At 32.7% G+C, this 14,428-nt stretch overlaps 1 protein-coding gene across 6 annotated transcripts in view; it reads left to right on the plus strand.

Annotated features, from left to right (window-relative positions):
- Window positions 1-14,428, plus strand: part of DGKB (diacylglycerol kinase beta) — a gene marked incomplete at both ends in the record, with an annotated part of 627,903 nt that overhangs the window by 180,168 nt on the left and 433,307 nt on the right. For 3 of the 6 annotated variants that reach the window (XM_080701804.1, XM_080701805.1, XM_080701808.1), the window contains 2 exons: window positions 1,364-1,396; window positions 11,819-11,935. In XM_080701804.1, the coding sequence (XP_080557930.1) occupies window positions 1,364-1,396; window positions 11,819-11,935 (150 nt within the window). The remainder of the gene's footprint in view (window positions 1-1,363; window positions 1,397-11,818; window positions 11,936-14,428) is intronic. The other 3 variants (XM_080701803.1, XM_080701806.1, XM_080701807.1) reach the window with 1 other exon arrangement.

Raw genomic sequence — 14,428 nt, forward strand, 5'->3', positions numbered from 1 at the left:
CAGGGAGCTTTCAGTGAGAGCTCTACTGAACCTACTGTCAATCCATCTTCAAAAGAACAACAACTTTACTTGTATAGGATTCTCTTGAAATGAAATAGTTGAACCGAATTCATATTCATAGATTTTAGGATTTATTTTGACTATATGTCTGCATCTATCATATTTTCTATTTATATCACACATATTCTATTGATATTCTATTCTTCTAAATAGTCTTGTCTTTCTGTACCTACATCCCTTCTCCTTCTGTGTCACTCCTAAGAACATTGGATTCTGCCGGTTCATCACTGGACTGTGCAACCATGAGAGTGTGTTAGGTTTTTTCCTTCCTCAAATGTAGGCATTCTTCCTTAGTTCTTGCTGCCTTTCAAAAATCTACTGGATAAAAGAGAAAGATAATCTCTGTGTTTTCTGTTTCCATGCCCATTTTGATGATATAACATCCACCTAATTCTTTCCTCATGTAGCTCACATCTGGGGATGCAGATGGGATATACTGATGGCCCTTGCTTTTTCAGAGACACACAAGTCTCTATGAACTCTACACTTTCCATCAACTTTCTTCCTCTCTTCCATCATGGGAAATCTTTATCTAGTATTATATCATCTATTCCTACAAATTTGCATTTTGTGTTCTAATTCTAACAAAATGCAAAATGTTGGAATTTAACAACCTTTTCTCTGCTTTTTAACATCAACACAAAACCAAACAAAAACCTTTCTGGTATGACTCAGAAAGTGGGTGGTAGTAGAGAACTGAAGATACACTGTCACAAAGGACAGCATAACTATACTTTCCCTCATCTCTTGTAATTACTTGCAAGTTAGAAACTTATTATTTAATTGCATTTTTATTGAAACAAATTATTTTTTACTTCTAGAATATTATGAAATAAATTCAACACTATTAGCTATGTCTTCATCCCAAGACAGAGTATTTTTAGGAAGCAAGAGAAATTGGAATAGGAGGATGAGTAAAAGGAAAATATGAAAGTAAGCAGGAATTATTTATGAAGAATACTGGAACTGGAAGAGAAGTTCTATTTCCAAAATGAAAATTAATACATTGATGTTGTAGAGAGGTCTAGAAGGTCTAAATACCAAAAGTGTTTACCAGGGTACTGTGAATAGGTTAAGTTGTATTTTAGATAAATAATTTCATAATCAAGTCCATACTGCCTTTATTTATTGAAAAGATATCTATTTAATCTGAGAAAAACAGAAAAATCATTCCAGGTAAGTATATTTTAAGATGTATATTTTTTTTTTCACGGAAACAGAGTGATATAAAATTTTTCATTGCTTTTTTTTAGTTTGACTTTTATTTTCAAATTTAATATGAACTTCTTTTTTTTTTTAACAGACTTTGCCCACTTCAGGAGTTTCAGCTCCTGAGGTACGTAAGTAAATAAGGCTTTCACAATTAATATTATAAATCGCTACATATTACATGTTCTTATAAAAATTGTCGGCTGGCTCAATGACCTACTATATTCATTTTATATTTTATGTTTTCATAATCTGATATTTGGAAATGAGGTTTCACTGAGAGTAGACTTAAAGGATTTCCAATCTGTATTTGCAACAAAAATCACAAATGCAAGAACTTGTCACAAAGAGAAAAAAAATAGCTACCTGGCAAAGACTTTTTAATCAGTGTATAAAAGTAATGTCATTTCTATTTATGTTAAAATGTAAATGTGCTATAGAAAATCTAAACTAATTCAATTCTCTAAAGCCATCAAAGTGTAGATTTCAATGATAGTATATAGAAAAATTCTTACTCATTTTGAAATGCCGATTACTTTAAAAAGAATTTGTCTGCATCAATAATGTAGTGCATAGGATACTGTATAGATACTGTAATAAAATATAATCACAGAGCAAACTTCATTTGTTTTGAAAATAAATGTAAGCACCACCACAACATTAGTTATGGTAAATAGTTATCTTTATCTTTGCATTAATGAATCTAAATCTTTGCATTGTTCTGTGACAATATCATATTTAATTCTTATTATTCATATAAGAAATGATATTGTTCGCTTTAAAATTGAATTTGCCTGTTTTGGAAAGTATCACTTACAATATATGAACAGTCCCTAAGAATATGAATTTAATTAAAGATAACATAATTGAATAAAAGTATAACTGTTGCCTTCCCCAGCAAATAGACTTTGTAACAGTGTTGACAATTAAAACAGAACTCATTTTTAACTAGAAACATATTTGAAAAAATACTCAGAGATAATATTAAAGTATAGTGTTTCTAATCTGGGAGAAATATTAACTTATTTTTATATTTTAAGTGAGTTGATACCATTATTTTAATTATTAAGAAATAGAAATGTTAAATTACATATTCAAGTGACAGAAATATTAGAAGAGTATATAGTTTCTTAATTTTTGTGTGAGAAAATTAATTTTATTTCTTCCTATACTACATTTTTTCCTCTGGCAAAATATATTGATTTATAGTAATTTAAACTTTCCACTATCCCTCAAAAGTAATTGAGTTTTTTTCAGCTATGTTTTTCTAAAACTTTTTTTTAAGCCCAGGTATGGCCTTGTGTGAACACACCTATATACACACTCAGACTAAGAGTCTATGCTTCACCATCAGGAGCAATTGCTCCTAGGTTAAGTGTTTAAAAATGTATAGACAGAGAGAAAATCCAAGTAACAGATGTACATTAAGTATTTAACTTAAAATATGTGATGTAAATTTTCAAAATGGCATCAAACTAAAAAGTTTCTGCTCATCAAAGGAAACCATCAAGAACCTAAAGAGAAAGCCTACCGAATGGGAGATCTTTACCTGCCACATCTCTGATAAAGGTCTAATATCCAGAATATACAAAGAACTCAAAAGACTCTACACTAGCAAAACAAATAACCCAATGAAGATATGGGCAACTGAATTGAATAGACACTTCACAAAAGAAGAGATACAAATGGCCAATAGATACATGAAAAGATGTTCAACATTATTAGCCATCAGGAAGATGCAAATCAAAACTACACTGAGATTCCATCTAACCCCAATCAGAGTGGCAAGCATAAAGAAGTAACAACAATTGCTGGCAAGGATGTAGGAAAAGAGGAATTCTTTTACACTGTTGGTGGGAGTGCAAACCAGTTCAGCCACTATGGAGATCAGTGTGGAGACTCCTTAGAAAACTGGCAATGGATCCACTATATGATTCAGCTATACCACTCCTGGGTATCTTTCCAAAGGGGTTGAAATCAGAGAACTACGGTAACATATGGAATAGCCAAAATATGGAACCAACCTAGGTCTCCATCAACAGATGAATGGATTGCAAAATTATGGGAAATACACAATGGAATTCTACTCAGCAATAAAAAAGAACAAAATCATGTCATTTGCAAGAAGATGGAAAGATCTGGATAATATTATGTTAAGTGATATCAGCCAAGCACAAAAAGAGAAGGAACATATGGTTTCTCTAATATGTCCAAACTAGGGAGAATTAGGGATATCAGAGAGACTCCAGATAATGGAGGGGAAACCGCAGCAAAGCTGAAAGGAAGAGTAGAAGAGGAAGAAGTCTGAGGTTGATTAACTGGAGGAGCTACATTCAGATATGTGTATAATTGTGAATGTAGCATGTTCAACCTGGACACTCATTGCTGGGAATGGGGAAAGAGGAATTAGGGTGGGGGAGAGTGCTAAGCACCTTGTGAATGTATGCCATTTTCAATATGATCTACATAAAAAATAAAAATAAATAAATAAAAATAATAACAGCATTCCCAAGGGGAAAACATATGTGATGTATACTCCTCTAGTTTTGACTTAGAATCAGGAGCTTTTTGATAAAGGCAAATTTTCTAATTGGAAATTAGAAATTTTTTTTGTAAATATCATATCATAGTCTTTTCACCCACAAAACTCTGTTCTAATTGTTTTGCAGCATAACAAACACTCAAGGATACGTTTCATTTGAGTATTAAAAATACTCTCTGCTTTTATTATTGTTGTTGTTGTTATTATTATTATTATTATTATTATTATTATTATTTTCAGTATTGGAAATGGAATCTGGAACCTGGGGTCATTATACATTCAAGCTACAGCCCCACTCCTATTTTCTATTCTTTATTTTGAAACAAAGTCTCATTGAAGCAAAGGACCTCATTAAGTAGCTGATGTTGGCTGCTAACCACTATCCTCCTGTCTCAGCCTCCGGAATGCTAGAATTATAAGCATGCACCACCATGCCTGACTCTCTGCATTTATTACTGTGAAAACAAAATTACTGTATCTAAACAAATTTGACTGATCCTCATACACACGCCCTCCCATCATATATATAGCTTGTACTATTATGCTTTTCCAAAACATTTAAGTTATTTTTCATGGTCACAGGTCTTTCATTTTATATTTGCAGTGTTTTATTCTGTACTCGAAATTTAATAGTATAATAATTAACTTACATAAATTACAACATAGAAATAAATGACAAAAGTTTTATTTGGAAATTGCAAAAACAAATTGGAGACTGCACAATGATCACTCAGTTGAACATTTATCTTAATTTACAGAAAACATAAATATGAATGTATAGAAATTTCTCTTCCCTTTAAGACTTCAGGTTACTGTGGCCAACAATCAGTATTTATAAAGCTGAGGCTGAGTAAAGTTGAGGCTGGTTATATGCAAATAGATACATATGCATCTTAGTATATTTTATATAAAAATAATACACATGCACAATATTATTTTGTAATTGTTTTGCCAAATGCTAGTGCATAGCCAAAATTGAATTATTTTGCCCTGCATTCGCTCATTCTTAAATTGTATTCTTTCCAATCAGGATTTCTTTAAGAGAAATTTTGTAAGTGGATTATGCCATTATGAAGTTATCCTAGGCGAAAGGATGCACATAAAGCATATGAGGCATGGGGCAAAATGGGTTTGTGAATCAAAATGTACAACCTATTTTAGGAGATGAGTAGTATTTCTAGGTACTTTATGGCTGGATTCTCTTTCTTTTCTGCTTTGTGCTTCCCATTCCCCACAAGGACATAACTAATATCACTACAACTGTTATTCTCATTTATGATTACTTATTGGGAAAATAAAGTACAGTAAAGTACTTGTCTTTAACACCTGCTGTGTTGATTACCTTTATTGTTGCTATGACAAACAACTCAGAGAAGTAAAGGTTCACTTGGCTCACAGCTTAAGAAGTTCAGTCCATCGTTCACCGCCACCAAGGCAGAAACATGGTGGTGGGCCATGGTAGAGAGCGAGAGGGAGAGCGAGAGGGAGAGGGAGAGGGAGAGGGAGAGGGAGAGGGAGAGGGAGAGGGAGAAAGAGAGAGGGAGAAAGAGAGGGGGAGAATAGAGAGAGAGAGAGAAAGAGAGAGAAAGAAGAGAGAGAGAAAGAGAAAGAAAGAAAGAAAGAAAGAAAGAGAAAGAGAAAGAAAGAGAGAAAGAGAAAGAGAAAGAGAAAGAGAAAGAGAAAGAGAAAGAGAAAGAGAAAGAGAAAGAGAAAGCAAAAGCAGGGCCAGACACAGTTCCTAAGGTCATGCCAGGAATGCTATAATTTTCCCAGCCATACCCTCTATGCCTATAGTTACCTATCTGCCCATAGTTACTAACTGTATGTTCATTAAAATTAACTCATCAATAGATTCATCCACTGATGAAGATAAATACCTGATTCAATCATTTTAACTCTGAACATTTTAATATCACCAACACAAGAAGGGGATATTCTATCTTCTAACCATAATACTCACCATTTACTACTATGGCATAAGCAACACACTTCTAATTAACTTAATCAAATATAATAGTTTCTTTTATTTATTTATTTGTTTGTTTGTTTGTTTATTTGTTTATTGTGGTACTGGGGTTCCTAGAATCCCTTCTACCTCCAGGCTACACTCCCAAACCTATTTTTTTATATTTTTATTTGGAAACAGGGTCTCTTAAGGCAGCGCGGCTGGCTTTGAACCTGCACAGTCCTCCTGTCTCTGCGTCCCAAGCACAGGGATTACAAGCGTGCGCCACCACGCCTGGCTAGTTCCTTATATTTTAAAAATTACTAAGATGTACTGAGTACCCATTTTATGCCAACCTTTATATTTTCTTGACTTATCCTTACATGAGTTTTCTAATTTTTAGGTGAAAAAATGGTGACATTTGGCCTATAAGCCCATTATTTTGCTTTTGTCCAAAGTTATTTTTACATAAACAAGTACTTACTTAAATGTTTTAAAATGGAAATCTTTAGAGTTTATATCAGTACTGTACTTTTGTTTTAAGCTTTATAAAATATTTTTTTAAATAAAGGCCATTTTGCTAGACAGCAATTAGTTTTGCTATAACTTCCAAGGATCCTTAATGTATTTAGGAGCTTTGTCACCTTTGAAATTGATTTCTTTCCCTCAGCCAGTAACATGTTCAAATTCCACAGTCAATCCACACCAATTAAAGGTGGAGCTTTGCAGTGGGAAATTGGTTTCTTGAAATTTTTAAATTTTGAGAGCCTTAGTATGTATGATAAAAGAGAACTTAAATACTATGGATATGAACTTGGTACCTTTGCTGTGATTCTAAGGTTTGGGGGAGATTCTAGTCACAGAAAGGGTCAAATTTCCCCTCAGGCCAATTGTGTGGTAGCAGAGACAGCAAGTTCTTAGAGCCCCAGTGATAGATGCTTTTGGCAGCAAAGCACTCATCGTCTTTGTAGTTTTGTACCAATCCAGGTGCTTTGCTGCTGCCTGGCTCTCATGCTGAGAACGCACAAAAAGCAGAAAATCTCTGCTCAAAGTAATCATCACTTGCTGCTTGTAGTTTGCAAGTGATCGATAGCACCAGGCTTACGTATTGTGGTAAACAACCCCTTTGAGAAAGCAGTTTTCACCAATGTACAAATACTCTACCTCTGAGAATCAGCATGATATGGAAAAGGATTTTTTTTTTAGAGCACATGTTTAAAGTGAGGTCTTTTTATTTCATTTATTTTATCTTTCTGTTTTCTGTGAATAGTCTCTTTGGCTTTTCTTGTCTGTTTATTATGATGATTATTCTTTTGGAATTCTAATACAATATATTCTCCAGTTAAGAACTGTTGTGCTGCTTGTAGAGACCAAAGATCACGAAACACTGAATTCTGTATTTAAAATGTCTGCATAGTAAACATAAATGGTTGATATTTGAAAATGCTCAAATATCAATAAATATGTTTTGTATTTTGTAGTTATATGTTCTATATTCTCTCACAAACTTTTAGAGCAGTTCTTTTCAGTGTTTGAATAATTTCTATTGATTAGAGTTACAATTTTCCAACTCTTTATATCTAGGATAATTTATCTGGCAGAAGGAAATTTGCCTTAATTATAACAGTGTAATTTATTTTGTGGTTTAGAGCCCAAAATCTTAAAAAAGAAAATGAAGGTTAAGTGGCAAACATTGTCCTCTATGACTCATAGAACGATTTCATCTTGAATGATGATGTAAAATAAAGTTGGTGAGTTCTTACTGAAACTTTTTAATAACATGAACATTGGAAGTAGCTCTTTTAAATATCTTAATATATCTTTGCCTGTCAGGGTTAATTTACCTGCTGAACAGGCTACTGGAATCCTGGGGACAGCAAACTTAAAAGAATGGAATCACTCCTCCTTTCCTCTATCTTTCATAGGAAAAGAGAAAATTTTCTCAAAAAAAATCAGGAAAATATATCAAATTACTTTCTTTTGAGCTTAAGTTGCTTTAATTTAAAAAATCAAATATCTCAAGGAGATTTCTATACACTTTGGACATCAACATTAATTAATGAGTATAATAAGAAAACACTAGAAAAATTAAATGATTGTTTAAGTCTCTCCTGGTTTTAAATTTTTAGCCTTGATTGATTCCACAAATTTCAACTACAGAAATTTACTTTAAGAAATCACTTGGTTTTCTTGACATGTGTCTGTTTACTTAAATGGATGTTTATACCATTTTATTATTGGCAGATTGTATAAAAATATACAGAAATTTATATTCTGAGGATCTTAAAATTAATTTATTAGAAATTAATCTTATAATTTGAGATTTCAAAAATGAAATCTCATCATTGAAAATTTATCAAAGGGTTTTAAAATTTGCTTTCATCTGAGAACTGTGGTGCATACCTGTAATCCTAGTACTTGGAGGGCTGAGACAGGAAGAGTGCAGGCTAGAGACCAGCCTCAACAACTTAGGTAAATCCTCAGAAACTTATTAAAATTCTGTTTCAAAAAATATATATAAAGTGCTAGGGGGTATATCTCAGAGGTAGTATATTCCTGGGTTTAATTTCTAGTGCCAAAAATGAAAAAAAAATAAATTTGCTTTATAATTTTTACAAATGTATACTCCAAAGCATTTATTTTGTTTTCTACCCAACTCACTCAGAGGGATGACTGACAAGACAAGAAGCCAGTTATAAATTGGTATATCTGATGGGTAGAGGTGTCATCATATATGTATTTCTTTAGCATTTTACATGGCCAAGAACACAATAAGGGTAATAGATGATTTGGTAACTCTTTATAGACATATACTTATATGTCTTAAATGTTATGTGTCACATATATACATAATGCAGTCCAAGTAACTATTTTCAATATGTCTAACCACTTACATCTTATTTAATTCTTTTTACCTAAGCATTTTAGAAACTAATGTTAAATATTAATCAATTATATGGCAGAATTATTGTATTAACATGTCTGTCACATTGTATATTTTTACAAATATTGACACCATATTTTATATATCTATGTCAAAATAATCTGAAGTTAATTATTTTCATACTCACCAACAGAGTTACATTTTTGACTCCTAACACAGGCCGCAGCTTTTCAAATGTAAGCATGGAGATTATCTTTTTAAATATATGTCTAATGTAACAGCATTTTTTCAAATATATATATGATGTATAATAAAAACTATACAATAGCAATATAAATGAATACCCCTGCAGGGAAACATTCATATTTTTACATTATTCATAATAAATTTAATTTATTGAGTTCATACTCTAATACAGGCATAATAATGACTTTATAGATATTCTATTATATCTTATGCAACTCTAATTAATATGTAACATGCTCTCCAGTTTACACAATATTCATCTATCTACATTACATAATACTTTAAGTAGGAGAGCCAGGATTCAGCTCAGGTTTTCTGATTTCAGACCTCATCTTTTAATTCATTCTTCTAATCATTGTATTTCTTTTTTTTTTCTTTTCTTTCTTTCTTTCTTTCTTTCTTTCTTTCTTTCTTTTTTTTTTTTTTTTTTTTTTTGGTGGTACTGAGGTTCCTGGAAACCCTTCTACCTCCAGGCTACACTCCCTGACCTATTTTATACTTTTAAAAATTTGGAAACAGGGCCAGCGAAGCTGGCTTCAAACCTACACGATCCTCCTGTCTCTGCCTCCCAAGCACGGGGATTACAAGCGTGTGTCACCACGCCCAGCTCTAATCATTGTATTTCTTAAAACTATTTATGGATAGGATTGTACTATACAAGCTTAAAAGAAGAAGCTTTCTTTTTTTAAAAAAATCAATAATTTGGCCAGAAATTACTCTTATATGAAAGCACATCATTTTTTCCAAATAACTTGAATGTCAGAAATCCTACAGATTATTCAAGAGTCCATTTTCATCCATACACAAAATATATTTGATGTTTTTGCACAATAAAATTACAAGGTGAATTGACTACATTAATTCGTATATATTTGGGTCAAATATGGTTTCTAATCTATTGGCTCTAATACATTTTAAAATATCTTTACTCTTAAAACTATCTTCCTAAGATAGACAGAAATTCAGATGATACCCTAACAAGTACATGGACTAGGAAGCACATATCTGGATAAGTGCTGGGTAATCTGGGGCACCCAGGGCCGACTCCTAGTCAGGGCAATTTACACATAATGCCTGGACATGGCCCAAGAATCCTAAACACAATGATTTAGATACTTTAAAATTTTTTTAATATTGTTTTAACTTATTTCTTTGTTCATATGTTCCACCTTTTGTCAGGAACTATTCTAGGATCTGATGTAGGCCAGTGATATAAGGAAAGCCCTTTTTCTTAAAGAACTTTGATGAAAATGAGGAACATTGTATTTAAACAAATCAAATAAATAATACTTCAGGTTGTTATAAATGATACTTAAGAGGAGCCTCAGGGGGAATTGAGAAGCCCTGCTGACATTTGACTGAAGATCTGGTTTCAGAACTGAACTCTATGATTATATAGGGCAAGTCCTCCAGCAGAGCAGTGATCACAAAAGCCCTGAATTCAAAGCACAGTTGTGATCAGGGAGAAAGGAGTTGGCCAGTATAGCCAAAGAGTAGTTAAAAGGAATGAGTGTGTCTCTTCTGTAAAGGATTGACTGTAAGGAGGCAAAGGTGGAAGGAGATCAATCTATTAAATGAGGGTTGCTATAATCTGGACAAAAAGAAAAAGAAATCTCATCTAAGCTATGGACTGAATTGGAGAGTGAGCATCCAAGGACTGATGTGTGTTTTGGACACTAGTATCAAGAGATAGAAAAGGTCTTTGCCTATGGAAGTTAAGGGTGAGATCTGAACAGGAATTAAGCATTTAGAAGTCCTCATGTAGGTAAAGTTGAAGGCCTCCAAGTGGAATTAAGTTACCTTGGGAGCAAGTGTAGGTAGTGAAATTGAGAGGTCCAAGGGAGAGTCCAAGTTTTATAGATTGCGAAACTAAAGGCCAGGCATGGTGGCGCATGCTTGTATTCCCCACGCTTGGGAGGCAGAGACAAGAGGATCGCACAGGTTCGAAGCCAGCCTCGCTGGTTTAAGAGAGCCTGTTTCCAAATAAAATATTAAATAGGTCTGGGAGTGTAACCCAGAGGTAGAAGGGTTTCATCCCTAGCACCACCAAAATAATAATAATAATAATAATAATAATAATAATAATAATAGTAATAATAATAATAATAAATATACCCTTTATAGATTGCAAAGCTGAAAGAGGAATGAGAGCACAGCTAGCGGGGAAGGGAGGTAAGAGGAAGAAGTATGCTGGAAGCAAAGTGAGACGTGTTTGCAAGAAATAAGAAGAGAATTATTCTGTCAAAAGTTGATAAAAAGTTGAGAAGATGAAGACTGTTAGAAGTGGCAATGAAAACGTTATTGGCCATTTGAATAAAAGCTGGGAAAGGGGTGATAAAAGATGATTGAGATAGGTCAAAGAAAGGGTGAGAAGAAAGAAACCAGAAAAGAGGAGTGGACAACTGGTAAAATAAGTATATCTATATATGAATTTTTTTTTATTACAGAGGCCTAAAAGCAATACCTGGGGCTGAATGTGAGTTTCTGACTCTATGCCATCCCTTATATAAATAGGGATTTTAAGATTCATCATTCCATTAAAATTCATTTTCAATATTGAATGTATTTATAGGCATTGTTTTAATACTCATTCCAAATTTGTTAAATTATAACCCTGTACTATTTATCCCATTGCTCATGAAAATCAGTTCTTACTAGTCCTTAATAACTTTGGATAAAGAATGATGATAGGGCACAGAGGGATAATTACAGTGCAGCTTTCTTTCATATTGTTTCTTTCACTGACATTTTGATCATGTGACCGTCACCTGCATTGAGCCAGTGGAAGCACAAGCTTTCTTATTATACAGTAGGAAATGCAAATTTGGAAGTCGGGCCCCAGTTTGTAACATTGAAACTTTGATTTGTTTGCTCCTTTGAGTTTTTCTTTTTCTTTTAAAATGTTTTTATAAAAAGCTTACTTTTCTTACAGGAAAGACAATCAACCGTGAAAAAGGAAAAGAGTAGCTCCCAGCAGCCCAATAAGGTGGCAGATAGAAACAAAATGCAAAGAGCCAACTCTGTCACGGTGGATGGACAGGGCCTCCAGGTAAGGGTTTTATATCCAAACCCGAGGAGCTTTCATATGCATTACTTTGATGTTCTGAGAAAGGCATATGTTCAGCTATCAACGCATTTGTTTAATGTTTATGTTAGCTCAGTAGACTGCATCAGAAAGATTGTTATTAATTTATCAAGATGTTAGTCTTGTAGTTGATTGACAGAATGACATTCTGGAAAGATTTATCATTTATGATCTTACCTCCATCTCAACACAAATTGGCAAAAATTTTTTTTCAATCTGAAAGAGTTTGCAAATTTATTACAAAATATACACATTTATTATATACATATATGCTATTAAATTACAAGTATTCTCTCTCCATAGGTGGTATATAAACATATGTATATGTTTATATTTGGTATGAGTATAAATATATATATATACATATACATATATACATATATATATATATAGTATGGGTATATATATGTATACATATACTAAATATACATATGTATATATACATATACTTATATACATGCATATTTAATATATGTATAATTTTTCTAGAGTCATTTTTACTATAAAATGATATCTATAGGAAAAAAGTAAACTGAACTGTTGTGTGAATAGTTTACTTTCTCAATAAGGAAAAAAAAAAGATATGGTCCTATCTTCCAAAAGTTTAGGTAAAATTCAAACACTATGCATACTTCTAGTTTCACTAAATGCAAATGGTCAAAGATTATTTAGTACTTTAATAATAGACCGTAAAATAATCCTATGCTAGGCACAGTGGTGCAGTACTTGGGAAGCTGAGACAAGAGATCACAGGTCCAAAGCCAGCCTCAGTAATTTAAGGAGACCCTGTTTCAAAATAAGAAAAAATAAAATACAGATGAAAGTATGACACAGAAGAAGAACAACTCTGGATTCAATCCCCAATCCTACCAAAAAAAATTTTCTGGGATCTTTGGTACCAAAAGAGTACTTCTTACCATCTGCATTATAAGACATTATATGAAATGAATACATTTTATTTATGTACTTCTAATTCCAACATGAAAACAATCAATGAAATTAGCTTAATATATAAAATAATGGAGTTAGATTATCATTTTTCAACCTCTGTTTCTGTCTTTTAGTTGCTTACCCCTTCCATTAAGAGCATGCTTCATGTTTTCTGTTTTCCAAGGAAACTTACCAACCACTTAATGCTCATTGTATTTCATACATTTGTATTCAATGATTGTGATTTTAATCAATTTTTACTACTGTAATTTTTTATGTGTCTGTGTGGGGCTAGGCATTGAACCCAGAGGCATTCTACCTCTGAGCTACACCTCCAGCCTTATTTTATCTTTTCTTTGAAAACAGATCTTGTTAAATTGCTAAGAAGTTCACTAAGATGACTAGGCTGGCCTCAAACCTGTGATTGTTATATCTCAGCTTTCCAAGTACTTGGGTTACAGGAATGCGCCACCACACCTGGGTTACTACTGTATTTTTAAAAATTTATTGTTTTAGCCGGGCATGGTGGCACATGCACGCTTGCAATCCCAGCATTTGGAAGGCTGAGATGGGAGGATCACGGTTCATGAACAGCCTCACTTAGTAAGGCCCTGTGGAATTCAGTGAGACCCTGTTTCAATATAAAGAATAAAAAATAGGGCTGGCAACATTTTTTGTAGCTCGGAGGTAGAATGCCCCTGGTTCCATCCCCAGTACTGCAAAAAAAAAAAAAAAAAAACTATTGTTTTCTCTTTTATATCATGGATTATGTCTCATATATTGCCTAAATCCAAGCATAATACATGCCTAAGTGTTTGCCTTTTCATTGTTTTAAATATCTCATTGAAATTTTAATAAACATTGTTTATATGTTGATAATGATATAACCTGTTTTTATTTAACAAAATACATTTTAAATCTTTTGTGAAATTTTAAACTATTATGAAAAGATTCCTGCAATATAAAATTATTGTATTTTAGAGTATATTAAATTATGAAAGTATAGGTCAAAAACATATATTAGTTATATATGTATATATTAGTTATATATATAACAAATATATATCTATATATTTGACAATCTCATTGAAGGCCTTAAATATGAAATCTGTCCACAATTTTATTAACAAAGAAAAATTTCACTATGCAACCTTTTAAAATCATTATTGAAAAAAATCTACTTTTAGCCAGACGTCATGGTGCATGCTTGTAATTCCAGCATTTGGGAGGCTGAGACAGGATGATCACAGTTCAAGGATAGCCTCAGCTACTTAGTGAGGATCTTTGCAACTTGGTGAGAACCTGTTTCTAAATAAAGAATAAAAAATAGAGCTGGGTGTAGTTTGGAGGTAGAATGCCTTTGGGTTCCATCTCCAGTACTGATAAAAATTCAACTTTTGAATTTTATATATCAGTTTCTTTTTTTGGAAATTAGAGGCATTGTACCTCTGAGCTATACCCCCAGCCCTATTTTTTTTAATCTACTTTTTTAAAAATTTTGAAACAGGGTCTCACTGAGTTGTGAAG

This window comes from Muscardinus avellanarius (assembly GCF_963383645.1).
Source record: "Muscardinus avellanarius genome assembly, chromosome: 9".
In the NCBI taxonomy this organism is placed as follows: domain Eukaryota; kingdom Metazoa; phylum Chordata; class Mammalia; order Rodentia; family Gliridae; genus Muscardinus; species Muscardinus avellanarius.